A 19856-nucleotide genomic window follows, 5' to 3' on the forward strand; every position below is an offset into this window, starting at 1 on the left:
AGGAGGGAGTTGCAGTAGTCTAGGCGTGAGATGACGAGAGCCTGGACCAGAACCTGCGTTGCTTTCTGGGACAGGTGGAGACGTATCCTCCTGATGTTGTAAAGCGTGTATCTGCAGCAGCGGGTTGTAGCAGCGATGTTTGCAGTGAAGGGCAGGTTGTTATCTAGGGTCACACCCAGATTCCTTGCAGTGTGAGTCGAGGAAACAACAGAGGTGCTGATGTTGATTGTTAGGTCAAGAGTGGGACAATCTTTTCCCGGAAGAAAAAGCAGTTCAGTCTTGTCAAGGTCATTCAAACCTGTACGTACAGTACTTGTACTTTATCACTTCCCACCACTGGTTTATAGAGAGCTCCAGTTAATGATCTGATTATCACTCGGAAGTATTAATAGTATAAATGATTCATTATTAAAATATGCTAATATCAATGAAGGTGCACGACTCTCTTGTTTCTCTACAGAGCCTGGTGGTGTTAAGATGGTCGGAGGAAAGAGTCGCTGTGCAGGAGAACTGGAGGTGGAACATGAGGGAGAATGGAGACCAGTAGTGGGCTCTCTCTGGAACCCGAAGACAGGAGATTTTGTCTGCCGACAGCTCGACTGTGGCTCTGCTGTTTCTGTGGGAGAGAGATATGAGTCCTCAGACAGATCTGTGTGGGGGATAGGTCCTAGCTGTGTTCAGTCTGGATCTGCTCTGAGGAAGTGTGCAGCACCATCTTCCTCTAAATACATCCTGAATCTCACCTGCTCAGGTAAGCCCATCAGTGACATCATCAGTGACATAATCGATGACATTTTCCTTTATAGTTTTCATTTTCACAAACCCAAATAACAAGTGATGAACAGTGTATGAAGCAGCCGGGCGTTGTGGGTGGGCCTACTGGGTCTATAGGCCCACCCACTCATTCATCAAAAATGACTGAGAGAAAATATAGTCACAGCGCGGCGCAAACACAACGTAGGACGACCCCCAGACTCCGCAGATTAAGGAAGAAACTATAGCACTCATTTACAGAGTCACAAGAATCCATGTTCAGAGTTTTAAAAAGAGTGAGAGGGGAGAGGCCAGAGCCACCATCCTCACAGCAGGGGCCGTCTCACTCCACATTCTGCCTCTCTGCTTTCTGTGTCCCTAAAATGTATCAATGTAATGTGATCCAAAATAAATGAACAAGCAGTTTTACATTTCATTCCACTCCTTGCAGCCTGGAGCACGGCTGATATGAAGAGTCCTGAAACCCACCGGGTTATTTGGAGCCTCCTCCTCAGTGGCGGCTGGTGGAAAATATTTTTGGTGGGGCTATGGAAATAGGGACCAAACCATACTAAGGCGGTCCGGGGGGGGGGTGGGGGGGGGGGGAGGACAAATTGAGGCTTACAAATATGAGATAATCTATAATCTTCAGTGTGGTTAGCTATGAATCTTCCAAAACTGTGCAATAGTACAGTAGGCCCACACAAACTGCAGAACACTGGTGCTTTGGGAACACTCAATGATTTAATTCCCATTTAAAATCAGGAGACTAAATACGAACATTGTGTGTGTGTGTGTGTGTGTGTGTGTGTGTGTGTGTGTGTGTGTGTGTTTGTGTGTGTGTGTGTGTGTGTGTGTGTGTGTGTGTGTGTGTGTGTGTGTTTGTGTGTGTGTGTGTGTGTGTGTGTGTGTGGTGTGTGTCATACTTGCCAACCCTCCCGATTTTCGCGGGAGACTCCCGATTTCATTGCCCTCTCCCCGGTTTCCTCCCGGGGTCATATTTCTCCCGATTTCTGACAAAATCAGATTTACTCACGACTGTTTCCACTCGGACTTTAATACAGCTACACCGTTGTTTGGTTTCCATGGTAGCACGTCTCTTTAGCAGCGCGCGCAACTCAAAGTTTGAGAGGGTGAGGAAGATGAAAACTGAACAAGAATCGATAACTCCACCCTCTGCTCACTCCTTTCCTGTAGAATACAGGTCCAGCCCACACATATGCTCCATGGTGCTACAGGCATTGCCCTTACAACTACAATAAGCATGTAAATGTTAATCTACAGCTCTGGCGATTCACTAGCACTGAGACGCAGCCATCCTCGACAACTACTGTAGCGTCACCTTGGATACGAGTCCAAACAACTCACAGACACACAGGCCAGGGCGCTGACACGGCGCCCTTTGAGCATCAGATCTGATGACGCTGATTGGCTGAAATTATGTTTCAGCGGCATAGTTTACAGATAGCAACAGTCAGCTTGTTGGCTGCTGCTGCTCTGGCTGAGGGCTCCTTTCTACCGCCCGGACGAGAGAGGGTAATGATGCACGCTGCGGCCAGGCAGAAAACATGTGACTTATCAGTAACTTTAGACATCGTCAAACAATTTTAAACGAGATTTTATTGTAGATTATACATTTTACTGATACCAATTATATAATATTTACCTTGTTCATTGAAAAATGTTTTTTTTTTTTAAATATCTTTTTTACATTTTTTTTTTTTTTGAATTGCCTTGTGTTGAAAAGTGCTATATAAATAAACTTGCCTTGCCTTGCCTTAAAGACTGGATAAAGCGCTATATAAGTACAGTCCATTTACCATTTACCATTTATATTAGACGTTAAGTACTTTGTCAAGCTTAATATGTATCTGTTGATACCCCCAAATATTTTGTTATTTAAAAGAAGACCTTAATCTGAAGTATTATTTAATGTTTAAATAAAGGTTAATTCGTTTTTCTGTTTTGCACCTCCTCATATTAATATCTTTGTACATCCTGCACTAAACTGTTTTATTGTAGAGATCACTTATAGTATCTTCTTGATTTTTTATATTCTATATTTCTATCATTGACCTTCTACTTTCCCCCTCTGAAAGTATGTACTCTTAATGTTTTTTTTCATCAAATATAACACATAAAAACAATAATTCAATAACGTGCCTTAACCACTAGGCGGTGCACACAAGGTACACACAGCCATAATAACTTTGTATTATTAGTGTAGGACACTTATGTATGTACAACATCTGAAGATGTGTAGTTTTATACATGTTTTCACATAATTTTACAGCATATTGCTATAATATTTCAGACTCAGTATTTACATTCTTATATTCAAAGAAAATCAGTAATACCTTTAAAAACTACAGTCCTTTTATATCAGCTGTGCACCGTTATGGTGTAAATATAACCTATCTACGAATTAGATCAAATGTAAAAGTCAGCCGAATTAGTGTTGATACTGCAAGGAGACGTATTGTGTGAAGAGAAATTGAAGATGTTGTTTAATTGCTGATATATTTATGATCCACGTCAAGTATTCAGTTTCGGCAGCATTTCTTCCAGTTTTTCCAAAGGTCTTCTCATCAGGGCTCTATAAATAAAGAACTACGGCAGATGTGTAATATGTAATGCAGCCGAACTGTGTATTACAATGCCGTTATGTGATGACTTTCAAAGAGAAAAGCAAGAACACTCGGAATAAAGTATTATTTTATTTAAAAAAATAAAATAATTCGGATTTCATATCGCATAAACACCATATGTGTACCTACGTGCATTGCAGCTAAGCAATCCAATCAGTGAGCTTAAACCATAGCTGAGGATCTTGGGTAATCAGTTCAGTAGCTGTGTATCACAATGATGCTCGAATGTCCCGTATAGGCCTACGTCTGTTTCCGGTTATTTTTATTTTGAAATCCAGTTCCTGACGGACGCCAAAAAAGCCAGAGATTATGGAATTAAACAAATAAATAAAAACAAGGATAATTGTGTGTTATTGGTGAGTAAATAACATGTGTTATTTAGAAAATAATAACAAATTAGAAGGAAAAAAATATTTAAAAAAATACAGATTTCAGTATTTTGAGGCTCTGAGACATTTATTTTCCTCACAGACGACAACAAAAGTCCGACATTATACGATTTAAAAATAAAAACAATAATCGTGGCTTGATATTGAGTAAGAACATGTTTTACGGACCCCACAGCTTCCGGTCTTCCAAGACCCGAACGGACAAAAAGACGTGCTGCAGGCCCGAAACATACTACCAATAGAAATACATTGCTTTTAAAATCGTTCTGTGTGACACGAAAAAAAGGGGAAAATCGTGTTGGTGAACACTGTTAGAGATTTAAAGGGATATCTGGTCCGCTTTTCAAATCTCCGCGCGTCCCTATCAAGCTGGTTAATACAGGAAGGAATCCAGAGCTACCAAGTAACCGTTAATCTACTGTAATGGTAATATGACAATGCAATACAATCAATACAGTACAAATTCAATACAATTAATCTTTGAGATCGCGAATTTACCTGCACGTGAGCCAGCCAGAGGAAAGAGGCTGAACACCGCGTGTGTGTCTGTGTTTATACTCTTTGACAATGGGAGGAGTTATCAGATCCTCCCATTTGGACCTCCTTGATTGGCAGCCCCAAATATCCCTAACACCTTAGACCTTAGGTTTCCCCAATCACTGTAGCTAGATCTAAGTTGAATGCAACTCAAGACATGCTCTCACCTTCCCCCATCTTCCTTTGTCCTCAAAAACACATGTCAACAGGCCCCAAATCCAGATCACAGTTTTACCCAAATTATTCCCATTTTAAGCTTATCCATAGTTTGCTAACATGAATAAATACAAATATTTCACTACAACACGAATCAATAAATGTCATGTCGTGACTATAACACGAAATGCCGTAAGACTGGGTTGTATAAAGATGTGTTTTGTTGTTCATCATCAACTCATGTTGGAACTGAGTCCAGTTTGAATCTGAAATATAGTTTCATCTCTTTGATGGTGTGTCTTTGACCTCTGTTTGATCTTCTGTCCTCTGCAGACTCTGTCAGGCTGCTGGGGGGGACTGGTCTGTGCTCAGGCAGACTGGAGGTGAACTCTGACCCGTCTGACCCGTCCTGGTCCTCAGTGTGTGAGGCTGACTTTGACCAGCAGGATGCTCAGGTGGTCTGCCGGCAGCTGGGCTGTGGGGCTCCTTCAGTCCTCCAGAGGGCGCTCTATGGAGAAGGGGAGACTCCAATGGGGACCAAAGAGTTCCAGTGTGGAGGCCATGAGTCTGCTCTCCTGGACTGTAGCTCAGCATCAGAGAGAAGCACCTGCTCACCTGGCACAGCTGTTAGCCTCACCTGCTCAGGTAGAGAAGAGCTGTGATTGGTTAATTCTGTTCTCATCAAACTCACTTTATTCTCTCTCTGATCTCTCTCTTGTTTCTCTCCAGAGCCGGTCAGACTGGTGGGAGGAGAGAGTCGCTGTGCAGGAGACCTGGAGGTGAAATATCGGGGAGAATGGATACCAGTGGAGGGATATTACTCTCGCTGGACCCCGAAGACAGCAGGAGTCGCCTGCAGAGAGCTCGACTGTGGCTCTGCTTTTTCTGTGGGACGGAGAGAGGAGTCCTCAGAGAGTTCTGTGTGGGAGATCAGCTCTGAATGTGTTCAGTCTGGATCTGCTCTGAGGGAGTGTGCAGCATTACGTTCCTCCCAAAACATCCTGAATCTCACCTGCTCAGGTAAGATTATCTTTGACATCATCAGTGATATCATCAGTGACATCATCTAAATCGTTTGAAACAACCACAGTTCATGGGGGGTTAACCCAGATTACAAAGTGGAACAAATCCAGACATGATATGAACGTCACTGAACATTCATCTGGTAGCAGTGTGACGTCTCATTTAGTATCCATCACAATCTGTATGAAAATCCGTTTGATATTCATGTGGCGGAAGCTGTGTTTGTTTATCACGGGTAATCGGGTGTAATCAATACGTATACAAGGTTTAGAATCAGAACATACGTAATATTTAATATGAGAGAGACTTTATATTTAACATCCTTTATTTAGGCCACAGTGCTTACAATTTCAACTCACAGCTAAATGTATGTTTCTATGTGAATATGGATCAGTGCACGGTATTCTCAGGAGCAGCTGGTGTTAGGAGAGGTTAGCTGAATGCTGGAGCAGCTGGAGCAGCGTGACACTCCAGATGTGTGGGGTCAGATCTGTCTCAAAAGAAAGGAATGCTCACAGAAGGATTCACAAATGTGATTCTGGATTTATATACACATGTCTCCATCCACACAAATATGATTCAACGTACACAGACATACTTAGCGGTTTGTATAAATGTAAACAAGTTTCACAAATATATTTCTGATCCAAACACAAATAGTTATTGTTTTAAATAAAAGCAATATAAATCCACAAATATATGAATTTAAAAGTGTTAAATCTTTTGCATCAAAAACACATTTGAATGTTGTTAAATGTATACAAAAAAAACGCTTTTTGTGTGTGACTCCCTCTGCATTTGTAGTGCATTACAGAGGGCAGGGTGTCATTGATATGCAGGTGCAGGGGCGGATCTACAGGGACTTGCCACCCCAGCTGCCCCCCTAACTTTTGTGTCCCTAAAACTGTACTAGAAACAAACCTACACTATGTCCACAAGCTTCTCAAGCAACGAAACTTCTATACAAGGTTTCTATAACAAAAAAAGGCTACTATAACAAAAAAACATAAATATTTTAGATCAAATAAAGTATATCTAATCTTATTATCTTAATTGTAATTCAATAATATATAGTCTTTATATATTAAATAATCATAATAATAATGTAAATGTTTACACTTCTTTATCATTTATGCTCATAATTGTACCTTTACAAAAGTTTGCTTTAATATGCAGTATATTTGTTGTAATATTGTTGTGGTGTACACAGTACAGTAGATCGAAGTAAATCATCTCATACATTATCACGTATTATACAGTAATGTATTGTATTATTAAGTAATATCATACATTAAGCCCATTATAGCAGATGCCACATTGAATACATCAACACATTTATGCATCAATAATTACAACAGAGTATTTCTAAATATAAGTTGTAAAAATACTTATATGTATTTAATACTAATAACATAATGATTCATTTTACTGTCAGATGATAATACTTTTCACTTGGGCTAGTGACAATTTTGAATGCAGGACATTTGCTTCTAACACGTCTTTTTACCTAGGTAAATAATTGGAATACTTCTTCCACCTCTGATTTGAACCTGTCACTGTTTTTAAAACTTGAATTAAATGTTTGATATTTCCAGAGACCCTTTCAGACCGGCAATGCTGCCCTGCATGTAATTCCGATTGTCCATCGGAATGTCACAAAAGTCAAAAGTCTCCCATCCCCCTTGGGAGACTTTCTCCATACATTCCGATCACATTTAATTATTTTAAACAAAGAGAGTCCGCAACATAGGCTACTATCTCTTCTTAACAGAGGGGGGAAGGTAGAGCTTTGTCACACCGATGATGGCCGACAGACCCTCCCGTATTGCTTTCAACCCACCACACCATCTTTTATGGAGAAAACAAGTCATATAATAATTAACCAGAGGCATGTGTCTCACTATTGTATGTATAGAAACAACAGGCTACTGTGTGTGTGAGGAATCAGCTGTTTATTTCATATGACTTTCATTGTGGCAGCGTCCATCACGGCTCTCCCTGGTGGATCCATTAACCATTGCAGCTGGTTGCAATACACAAAGACAGCTAACTGGGTAACAGTATGTTCCCTGACAGTAGTTGACTTCTCACCTTGTCACTCAGAGGGGGGTGGGGCCTGGTGAACGGTATGGTCAATGTTTGTAAACACTGTGAAATGTTGACTTTATTTGATCATTTCAGTAAATACTAACGTTCATATTTTCGCAGCCTGGCTGGGAGTTTGTGTGTGTGCCCAGGCTGAGTTCCGCGGTGTCTCGCTGTCTCGCCGACCCCACACCAGTGAGCCAGCTCACAGTGTCCCGCTCCTCGCAGCAGCGAGCCTCGCTATGTCCCGCCGAGTGTGTGTGTGTGAGGAAGTCCGCGGATTGGTCCAAACGTAACGGCTCCGCGGACGTAACGTAAAGGCTGCGCAGATTGGTCCATTTGGACCAATCTGCGGAGCCGTTACGCTACGTTATGTCACTATACCCGAAATACGTCACTATACCCAAGAAGTAAAGAATGGAAAAAGAGAAATCTCCAACGAGACGTTCTGGGGCAGCATAGACAGGTCTTCTCTGTGTTAGAGTTTTACTCAGGGTGTGACTCTGCAGACCGTTTACATGCATACAAAGCTACATAACACACAAGGGGATGGGTAATAACCAGAAAAGCATGACATGTGACCTTTAAAATGATAAAGACGCTGCTGAAGGTTAATCCATATAGGTTAATCCAATGTGTCACTTTGAAATTATTTCTGATAATCCATCAGCAATAAACCTAGTTTTCAGTTTTCAGATTTCAGAGCGTAAGATTCGCTTTGGGCAAACCTGTGCGCATAGCTTTCACTTCTCAATGGTAGTGTGTGTGTAAGTGGAAGCTTCCCTTCGATTATATCGCTCTGACGGTTCAAAATAGATGTCAATCATCAAAATCGACCAATGGGTTCCAGAGAAATGGCAAATTCACCCACATCCACCCAAATGACCCCAGTGGTGTTTTTTTGTTGTTGCTAAATCTCTCTAAAAAGGTCAAATGTCACTTGTTTTGCATCAATCTTGATACAGGGTACTTATTATATGTTATCGTTTGGATTTCTAAAGCTTTTAGTCTACTATCCCATCATTCAAGGGTGGTTTTCACTATAAGTAATGTTTTTTTTTTGGACGGACACTATAATTTACATTTTTGTAATGTTCAATCTGAATTTACTTTAAAATTAAAGAATATCTATATTGATTCTGACTTATCTGCAACCAACTCACAGGTTTATCATTGCTTTGAGAAAAAAGATTATTAATTTACCCCTTTTAGAAGAGAAGATATGGTCATTTGTTCTGGAAATGTCATTTTCGAGCCTTGGCCTGAACAACAGGCCCAGGGCTTAACAGGTTAAATGATTGTGGAACATAGCCTGATAATAAAGACATATTCATAATATTTAATAAAGAAGTGCTTATTAATGGAAAAACTTCCTTCAACAGCTTAGTTGGAATTGGGTCTAAGATACACGTTGATGGTTTAGAAGAGAGAATCATTGAATTGAATTGTTCAAGATTTATGGCTGAAAAGCATTCTAGTTTACTATCTAGTGCAGGCATCCTCAAACTACGGACTCCGGTCCGGATCCGGACCGAACCACCACTGTCTCCGGACTCTGAGCAAATTATACTTTTCATATGTATTATCTCTCTGTATTATATGTGAGACATCGCCACAACGCATTCGCAACGAGTCAAAATTCTCCGCTATGTCCACTGCAAACAGCGCTCTGCATGTCTGACTGTTCCACTGTGTTCCACCTGTGTGTGTCAACGCTTTGGTCCAATCACATTCAGCATCCAGTCAGCGTTTTTTCCCCCCAAACAATCTGCGAATCAGAGGCACAGTAGGGCGGGTCTTCGCGGAATGCGGGTGGGGAAAATGTGTGTGTCTCTTTCAACCTGTCTAAGTCAGAGCGAGAATTAAAACAAAAACAAAAAAAAAATTCAGAGCGAGAGTTAACAGCTCATCTAGTTCCATCTGTACTGTAGCTAGTAGCCTAGTTTCACCTACCGGGGTGGCAACTGACACCCTAAAAATAGGCCTTGCCACCTCAGCTGCCACCCCAGTTGGCAGCTTTGTTTTGAAAGAAAAGTTGTGGACATTTATGAGAGAAAGTCTCTAATGTCCGAGTGCAAGTGAATGCAGCACAAGATGCACGTCATGTAACCCCTCCCCCGGTCCTGGCGCGAGCGTGGACATACGATTTGGCGACGATTTCATTTTTAACTGGACGGCGCAAAACGAGAAGCATTCGGACCCAAGCACTGAAGGAATGAGGTATTTGCGGTCTACACTGACAGAGAAGAGACTGTCAGTGTGGCTGTACTCAGCATTGAATCAAAACGCACTGAAGCTGTTGATCTTAATACGTTTGTGAGGCGTTTCGCTGAACAACATGGTAATCGCCGCATTCAGCTGTAATAGACATGTCAACTTGATGCTCTGCTCACGGATGAGCATACACAACTATTAAGATGATGACCTTACGTGTGTAAATATATTGTTTTCTTTGAGGGGGTCTGCCCCCAAAAAACAGTTTTAAGTCCTGAGAAAGTCAAATAAGACGGTGTGTAAAACTACACTGCCCAGCCAAAAAAAAGTAACCACTTTGATTGAACTAGGCCAGTAGGTAAGGACTTTCCACTGGATAATAACTGAGTATAAAAGAATGCATGACTGAAGTGATGGAGACCATGTTGAAGGCAAACAAAAAGAGGAAATAACAGGTCAAATCAAGCAAATCCCCCTCTCAGATTCCACAGCAACCAGAAGAACATAAATACTGGCTGGTGATTTGATTCATCAGCTTTGTGATGGAATAAAAAATGCACAGTGCATTTCCTTAGCTGTGGGTGAGTCCACTGACACCACTGACAATGCTCAGTTGCTGGTGTTTGAGAGTTTTTATGATGAGGCAAAGGGGGAGTTTGTTGAAGATGTGTTGGGCCTGACGAACCTCAGTGGACACACAAGGGGGAATACATTTATAAAGCAATAATGGGAATGCTGAATGAAAGAGGGTGCAGCTGCCTTTATTCATAACTGTGCAGCTCTGCGACTCTGAGGGGTCAAGCACAGACACAATAACAATGAAAACTGCTGCATACAGATTATTTTTGTTTTTGCAACCTCGTGTTAAGAATCTTGTTGCAATTGTTTAAAAGTTTGAATGACCGTAATAAACGGACCTTTGTCTTATTGAAACATTTATTTTGGACCTTTAAGATTTGTATTTGAGTACCCCTGATCTAGTGTAATATTAGAACTTACATTTCCGGGAGCTGTTGATAACACTATAATGGTCAAAGGCAAGAGGTCATTAATTTTGTTTCTAAGAGTAAAAATGTTATCGTTAAAAAAGCACATAAAATCATTGCTACAGAGTGCTATGGGAATAGAAGGCTCAATCGAGCTGTGGCTCTCTGTCAGCCTGGCTACAGTGCTGAAAAGAAATCTTGCATTATTCTTATTCTCATCTATTAATGAAGAGTAGTAGGCTGCTCTTGCTTTACGCAGTGCTTTCTTATATTCATTGAGAGTAATATGCCAAATTAAACGAGATTCTTCAAGTTTAGTGGAACGCCATATCCTTTCAAGTTGTCTCGACTTTTGCTTTATTTTGCGGGTTTCGGCATTATGCCATGGAGCTAGTCTATGTTGTTTTATTTTCTTCTTTTTCAAAGGAGCAACAGAGTCTAATTTTATTTGCAGCGCATCTGTAGCACTATCAACAACATGATCAATTTGGGGTGGTGTACATTTTGTATAAGTTTCCTCCCTTACATGCAGACATGCTATCGAGTTAAGTATTGGTGGAATCTCTTCCTTAAATTTGGCTATAGCACTAACAGATAGGTTTCTGCTGCAGGAGCTTTTGACTAATGCTTTGTAGTCTAGTAACAGTACTTCAAAAGTTACTAAGAAATGGTCGGATAAAGCAGGATTATGCGGTTCGACTAATAGTTGCTCAATTTCAATACCATAAGTCAGAACAAGGTCGAGAGTGTAATTATAGCAGTGGGTTGGTTTATTTACACTCTGAGGAAAACCAACAGAATCTAATATAGAGTTAAATGCAACAGTAAGGCTATTTTTATCATCGTCAACATGAATATTAAAGTCACCTACGATAACTACTTTATCTGTTTTAAGAACCAAAGTTGATAAAAACTCAGAGAATTCTGATAAGAATTCTGAATAAGGACCTGGTGCACGGTACACTGTAACAAATAAGATTGGCTGCAAAGTTTTCCAGGTCGGATGAGTAACACTAAAAACAAGGCTTTCAAAGGAGGTATAATTTAATTTTGGCATAAATGTTATGATGAATTATCAGTAATCATTTCAAAGTGACACAGAGACATTGGATTAACCTTCTGCAGCGTTTATGCGTTTTAATGCCCTTGAAAACAGCAAAGGTAAGACGTTGAAAAGGAATCTAACTTCGATACAACCAATGTTAATATCTAGGCCGTCTCCGATACCGAACTCCGGTGCTGATAGGACTCCGGTGAACGGCCGTCCAATCTTCTTAGGACTAAACCCCCCAGAATCTACATGCAAGATCACCGTAATCTGAATAGGGGGGCGTTTACAGCGTGGCCTCTAACACCACGCTGCCCGTCGTATCACTTATTTCAGGCACTTCAGCCACGGATGTCCGACCACCAGGATAGCAAAACGGTGTGTATGGTGTAGTAGGTGTTGGTTGGCTGGTAGAACCCCAGAGCAGTATCTAAACTGCCCCTGGAGGAGAATCCCTCTGTTAATGGGAGACTCCCTGGTAATTAGGGCAGCTTCAGAACCCACAGTCCCTAACCCCACCCTCTCTTGATCCCCAAATATATCAATCAAAACAATGCAAATGTAATATCAAACACAGCCAGAGTCAAAGATCAATGTCACAGCAGTGATATTACCACATCAGCAGAGCATATGTCATATTTCAACATTAATCAAAACCACCTCAACCACAAAGTTGAAACGACTTCAACTGTTATTAGTGCAATGTGAAAATAAAGTTTAACCTTAGCAGAGTTTATATTCCCCTTAAACAATTTAAAATCCAAATTATCAACTAATGTCAGCTTTTTCCAAGGAAGGGTGTTCTTACCTCACTCTAAGACCAAGCAGATACATTCAGAGACCACGAGAGAGACCAGGAGTTGGGTCGAAATGTACAAAGTACAAACCGGTTTTATTAAGATTTTAACAAAAATTGAGGATTAAAAGAATCCTTAAAAAATAACAAAGACACCAAGTCAAAATACAAAAGCAACAGGTACACAAGTCAAATCTCTTAAAGCGGTCTAAAAGAGCCCAAGCCCAGGCCCAGGGCCCAGGGCTTGGGCCTCAGAAGACTTCCCCCAAGCTCTCAAGCCCCCAAGCCTCCAAGACTCAAAAAGCCTCAAAAGCCTAAAAATCCCCCGTTTCTTCTTCTCCATTCTTCTTTATAGTCTTCCTCCTCCTCCCTCTCTTCATCATGGGTCATCCCCCTTCCTCTCTTTGAGTCAGAAGGAGGTAACAAAAGTTGGTCTTTTAATTATTGAACATTAAAAAATGTATGGTTTAAAAATACAACAAATAAAGACTTATAGTAATGATATGTAATTTTAAAGAGGGAACATGAACATTTTTCATGAAAGCAGAACACATTGTCAATGTCATGTGTTAGAATCAAGTTTTTTCTTTAAACGTTTCAATTTCAAATATACAAACTTTATACTTGAATTCATTAACAGAGACTTAATTTATTAACAGAGACAATAGGGACAGCTTGTCTCTGTTAATAAATGATACGTTCAGAATGTTCCATCTAGTTTCACACGTCTGAAAAGACATGATGGAAACATACATCCTTTCCATTCACAGCCAATTTAGCATATTGTTATCAATGGTAAGCTTAATAGAGGTAGGTGAGGTAAAGGTCAGGTCTGACACGGCCACCTACACAGCTGAACTGTCAACAACGTATTTGCCGTTTTGGACCCGTAAAGTGAAGTTGTGTGTTGTCTTTGCTGGCTTTCGCCGCTGTGAGTTTTGGTCGCACAGTGATGATACTTATACTTCTGGAATCTGTGGAATATCAACTTTCATATGATATCTAGTTTGTGCAGAATGCATGAAGTATAAAATATTGCTACCGTGAGTTATGTGCTAAGTGCGTTAGCACTCTTTCGCTTAGGGCTAATTGAGACGCTTGGCGTTAGACTTGTGTTTCGTTTCGAAAATGGATCATATCTTCAGTTAGCTGAGTTTCTTCCCGTTAAGTAAGTATGACACATTGATAGGTTGTTAAATGTTAAGAAGTCCTGAGACACAGTTTCGCTGGCGGGGGCAATCGGGATTAACAGGTTAAGAATATTTGTGTTAAGCCATGATTTAACAATGAATAGGTTATATATACAGTATAAAATACCCCTAACCCCACCCTCTCTTGATCCCCGAATATATCAATCAAAACAATGCAAATGTAATATCAAACACAGCCAGAGTCAAAGATCAATGTCACAGCAATGATATTACCACATCAGCAGAGCATATGTCATATTTCAACATTAATCAAAACCACCTCAACCACAAAGTTGAAACGACTTCAACTGTTATTAGTGCAATGTGAAAATAAGGTTTAACCTTAGCAGAGTTTATATTCCACTTAAACAACTGTTGGCCCTCCCATGCCACCATGACTTCTTGCCCTCCCTTTGCCCCCCCATGTAACATGTTCTAGACCCCCCACTGTGCAGGTGTGAGGTGAGACAGGTAACACGCTGCTGCTGCTCTGGCAGTGATAACTGGGAGCCTCTTATTAGGAATAGAACAGCGAACATGTCTGCAAACACTAACTCTGTCAGAAGTCTGCAGCTGTTAAAGCCACTGACAGCCGATCCAGCAGCGATCAGGAATCACACACGGAAGTCCTTTAAAATCACACTCCGAGGAAAGGACGTCTCATTGCTCTGAAAACACAATGCCTTACTCCCTCCCTCTTCGTGTGGAGGAAAAGGGAATTTTGCCCTTGTGTCTTTGACCTCTGTTTGATCTTCTGTCCTCTGCAGACTCTGTCAGGCTGCTGGGGGGGACTGCTCTGTGCTCAGGCAGACTGGAGGTGAACTCTGACCCGTCTGACCCGTCCTGGTCCTCAGTGTGTGAGGCTGACTTTGACCAGCAGGATGCTCAGGTGGTCTGCAGGCAGCTGGGCTGTGGGGCTCCTTCAGTCCTCCAGGGGGCGCTCTATGGAGAAGGGGAGGCTCCAATGGGGACCAAAGAGTTCCAGTGTGGAGGCCATGAGTCTGCTCTCCTGGACTGTAGCTCAGCCTCAGAGAGAAACACCTGCTCACCTGGCACAGCTGTTAGCCTCACCTGCTCAGGTAGAGAGGAGCTGTGATTGGTTCATTCTGTTCTCATCAAACTCACTGTATTCTCTCTCTGATCTCTCTCTTGTTTCTCTGCAGAGCCTGGTGGTGTTCAGCTGGTGGGAGGAGAGAGTCGCTGTGCAGGAGACCTTGAGCTGAAACATCAGGGAGAATGGAGACCAGTGGAGGGCTACCCTCTCTGGACCCTGAAGACAGCAGATCCTGTCTGCAGAGAGCTCGACTGTGGCTCTGCTTTTTCTGTACGGAGAGAGGAGTCCTCAGAGAGATCTGTGTGGTGGATCAGTCCTGCCTGTGTTGAGTCTGGATCTGCTCTGAGGGAGTGTGCAGCATCATATTCCTCTCTCTCCTTCCTGAATCTCATCTGCTCAGGTAAGCCCATCAGTGATATTGTGTATGACATCATGTGTCTCTTTGTTAGTCAGTCTCTCTCTCTCACAAAGAGACTATCCCTCTCTGCTACCTGGACCGTCACAGACTGAGAGCTGGTTGTAATGTTTCAAAGCGGTGTCTTCAGACTGAGGAGGTTTCCTCAGAGACTGTTTGTATTGTTGCTGCTGGGGCAGGCAAACATGTGGATCTCCAGAAGCAGGAGCAACAAAGTAAACAGTACAGCAGGTCAGCAACTCACTAACATGAGTTTCTCTTGGTGAAAGCAAGAGTGAGTTAGATTTTAGATTTCACTTTCTGATGAGAAACATGGAGGAGCTTTTAAACCGTTAGTGTTTCACTGCATCTGTGTGCTCTGTGGTGGAGGGAGAGCTTGCTTTGAACTCTGTCTCTATGAGAAGAGATCGCATTCAGAAATCCAAAGACAGAAATTATCTCTCTCAAAGTCGAGCTAAATAAGATCATTGTTGTTGTAAAGTCTTTAAAAAGTCTCTCTCTCTCTCTCTCTCTCTCTCTCTCTCTCTCTCTCTCTCTCTCTCTCTCTCTCCAGATAAGCTGTTTCAGCCCAACATCACTGTGTCCTCCTCCATGTACGGGGTCTCCGGGGCCAAGCAGCAGGGGTTCCAGGTGTTCAGAGGCTCCTCCTTCACCATCAGCTGCTCCATCCAGCCTCAGTACCCAGGAGGCTCCTTCCAGCTCAACTTCACCTCCATCAACTCAGCAAGCAACTACTACTCAGAGACAGCTGTCAATCACTCTGCCCACTTCCTGTTCCCGGCTGCAGAGCCCGCCCACCAGGGAAGCTACAGCTGTGTTTATCACGTCTCTGCTTTTTCTCAGGACTTCTCCTCTGAGAGCCGTCTGCTCTCCGTCACCGTCACAGGTGAGCTGTTAGAGTTTACTGTAGGACAGAGCGTGATGCTCCCCAGCAGAACGCTGGTGAGTGTTTTACTGTGAGCCCTGAAGCAGTCACACCCTTACATCACATGTAGCTTTCCAGAGCAACGTACAATAAGTGCAATGAACCGTGAAGACATGAATCCAGAACACACATTCTCCAGTCAGCTGTAGTTTACATTGGAGTATTTCCATGAGTACTGACTGTTCAACAGATACAGCTAGCAGCTTCTCCCTACAGTCCTACTGTCTGGTATGAACAGGAGAAAGGGTTGGGGTTGTGAAATGTAGTGTATTGTAATGTATACTGTAGAGAGGAGTCTCCATGCTGAAGTGGGTTCAGGTCTCTGGTGTGTTTGCTGACTCTTTGATGTTATGCTGTCCAGGTGTTCGATCGATCCAGAACCTTTTTATCATCCGAGCCGTCGTCCTTGCTGCCTGACTCTGCTGCTGGTGACCATCGGACTTTTACTTATACTGCAAGGTACGGAAAACATGTTGTTGTGTTCCACTGACTGAATGATGGGTACTGAAACCTGTTGTTGTTCCACCTGACTGAATGATGAGGGACTGAAACATGTTGTTGTTCCACTGACTGAATGATGAGGGACTGAAACATGTTGTTGTTCCACTGACTGAATGATGAGGGACTGAAACATGTTGTTGTTCCACTGACTGAATGATGAGGGACTGAAACATGTTGTTGTTCCACTGACTGAATGATGAGGGACTGAAACATGTTGTTGTTCCACTGACTGAATGATGAGGGACTGAAACATGTTGTTGTTCCACTGACTGAATGATGAGGGACTGAAACATGTTGTTGTTCCACTGACTGAATGATGAGGGACTGAAACATGTTGTTGTTCCACTGACTGAATGATGAGGTACTGAAACATGTTGTTGTTCCACTGACTGAATGATGAGGGACTGAAACATGTTGTTGTTCCACTGACTGAATGATGAGGGACTGAAACATGTTGTTGTTCCACTGACTGAATGATGAGGGACTGAAACATGTTGTTGTTCCACTGACTGAATGATGAGGGACTGAAACATGTTGTGTTCCATGAATGAATGATGATGGGAATTGTGTTCCACTGACTGAATGATGAGGGACTGAAACATGTTGTTGTTGTTGTTCCACTGACTGAATGATGAGGCACTGAAACATGTTTGTTGTTCCACTGACTGAATGATGAGGGACGAAACATGTTGTTGTTCCACTGACTGAATGATGAGGGACTGAAACATGTTGTTGTTCCACTGACTGAATGATGAGGGACTGAAACATGTTGTTGTTCCACTGACTGAATGATGAGGGACTGAAACATGTTGATGTTCCACTGACTGAATGATGAGGCACTGAAACATGTTGTTGTTGTTCCACTGACTGAATGATGAGGACTGAAACATGTTGTTGTTCCACTGACTGAATGATGAGGGACTGAAAACATGTTGTTGTTCCACTGACTGAATGATGAGGTACTGAAACATGTTGTTGTTCCACTGACTGAATGATTGAGGGACTGAAACATGTTGTTGTTTCCACTGACTAATGATGAGGTACTGAAACATGTTGTTGTTCCACTGACTGAATGATGAGGACTGGAAACATGTTGTTGTTCCACTGACTGAATGATGAGGTTACTGAAACATGTTGTTGTGGTTCCACTGACTGAATGATGCGGGGTACTGAACATGTTGTTGTTTCCACTGACTGAATGATGAGGGACTGAAACCTGTTGTTCGTTCCACTGACCTGAATGATGAGGTACTTGAAACATGTTGTGTTGTTCCACTGACTGAATGATGAGGTGGTACTGAAACATGTTTTTGTTCCACTGACTGAATGATGAGGCACTGAACATGTGTTGTTCCACTGACTGAATGATGAGGTACTGAAACATGTGGTTGTTCCACTGACTGAATGATGAAGGTCACTGAAACATGTTGTTCCATGACTGAATGATGAGGCGACGAAACAGTTGTTGTTCCCACTGACTGAATGATGAGGGACTGAAACATGTTGTTGTTCCACTGATCTGAATGATGAGGTACTGAAACATGTTGTTGTTCCACTGACTGGAATGATGAGGGACTGAAACATGTTGTTGTTCCACTGACTGAATGATGAGGGACTGAAAACATGTTGTTGTCCACTGACTGAATGATGAGGTACTGAAACATGTTGTTGTTCCACTGACTGAATGATGAGGGACTGAAACATGTGTTGTTCCACTTACTGAATGATGAGGTACTGAAACATGTTGTTGTTCCACTTACTGAATGATGAGATACTGAAACATGTTGTTGTTCCACTGACTGAATGATGAGGTACTGAAACATGTTGTTGTTCCACTTACTGAATGATGAGATACTGAAACATGTTGTTGTTCCACTGACTGAATGATGAGGGACTGAAACATGTTGTTGTTCCACTGACTGAATGGTGAGGGACTGAAACATGTTGGTTGTTCCACTGACGGAAAATAGATGAATGAGGACTGAAACATGTTGTTTGTTCCACTGACTGAATGATGAGGGACTGAAACATGTTGTTGTTCCACTGGACTGAATGATGAGGGTAACTGAAACATGTTGTTGTTCACCACTGACCGAATGATGAGGGACTGACACATGTTGTTGTTCCACTGACTGAATGATGAGGTACTGAAACATGTTGTTGTTCACACTGACTGAATGATGAGGTACTGAAACATGTTGTTGTTCCACCACTGACTGAATGATGAGGGACTGAAACATGTTGTTGTTCACACTGACTGAATGATGAGGTACTGAAACATGTTGTTGTTCCACTGACTGAATGATGAGGGACTGAAAAACGTTGTTGTTCCACTGACTGAATGATGAGGTACTGAACATGTTGTTGTTCCACTGACTGAATGATGAGGGACTGAAACATGTTGTTGTTCCACTGACTGAATGATGAGGTACTGAAACATGTGGTTGTTCCACTGACTGAATGATGAGGGACTGAAACATGTTGTTGTTCCACTGACTGAATGATGAGGTACTGAAACATGTTGTTGTTCCACTGACTGAATGATGAGGTACTGAAACATGTTGTTGTTCCACCACTGACTGAATGATGAGGTACTGAAACATGTTGTTCCACCACTGACTGAATGAAACAGTGTGTGTTATTGAACAGGAGTGATGCAGGATGTCTCACTGTGTGCTGTCATGTCTCTCCAGGCCACCAGGGGGCGGAGTCCGAGCCGACAGGAGGACATTGAGCTGGATTACCTGGGTGTTCCTGCTGAAGAGGAAGGAGCTCAGGGAGCAGAGTAGCAGCTCCACGGAGCTCCTCTCTCACACATGGGTTTATCAGCTATTATAGCTTTTAACCAACGTTAGAAAATATAGCTTTCACTCTGAAAGTCACCAGCAATGTGTGAGTGCCTCATGTTTCCTGACTTCCTGTCAGCTCCAAGCCCATTGGACAAAAGTAAATAGTCCATACACTTATTTTTTCATAATAATGCTGATGTTTTTTTATTGAAAAACGTTATTTCAGAATAATTGAGCTTGATTTTGGTCTGAAGAAATTGTTTGTATTTTGTAAAAAATAAATTGCTTTTTTAGAGAAATCCGATTATATTTGTAATTTGCCAAAATGTATAAGATTTTAACTTTTC

At 41.9% G+C, this 19856-nt stretch overlaps 1 protein-coding gene across 1 annotated transcript in view; it reads left to right on the forward strand.

The window, feature by feature from the left end:
• Positions 1–19509, forward strand: part of LOC117547306 (antigen WC1.1-like) — a 37581-nt gene extending 18072 nt beyond the window's left edge. Inside the window, exons 3-9 of the mRNA XM_034217933.1 lie at positions 461–751; positions 4817–5128; positions 5213–5503; positions 14593–14904; positions 14989–15279; positions 15848–16236; positions 19414–19509. Of these exons, the coding sequence (XP_034073824.1) occupies positions 478–751; positions 4817–5128; positions 5213–5503; positions 14593–14904; positions 14989–15279; positions 15848–16236; positions 19414–19509 (1965 nt within the window). The 5' untranslated portion in view covers positions 461–477. The remainder of the gene's footprint in view (positions 1–460; positions 752–4816; positions 5129–5212; positions 5504–14592; positions 14905–14988; positions 15280–15847; positions 16237–19413) is intronic.
• The last annotated feature ends 347 nt before the right edge of the window (positions 19510–19856 follow it).

Source organism: Gymnodraco acuticeps, unplaced genomic scaffold (genome assembly GCF_902827175.1).
Source record: "Gymnodraco acuticeps unplaced genomic scaffold, fGymAcu1.1, whole genome shotgun sequence".
Lineage (NCBI taxonomy): Eukaryota > Metazoa > Chordata > Actinopteri > Perciformes > Bathydraconidae > Gymnodraco > Gymnodraco acuticeps.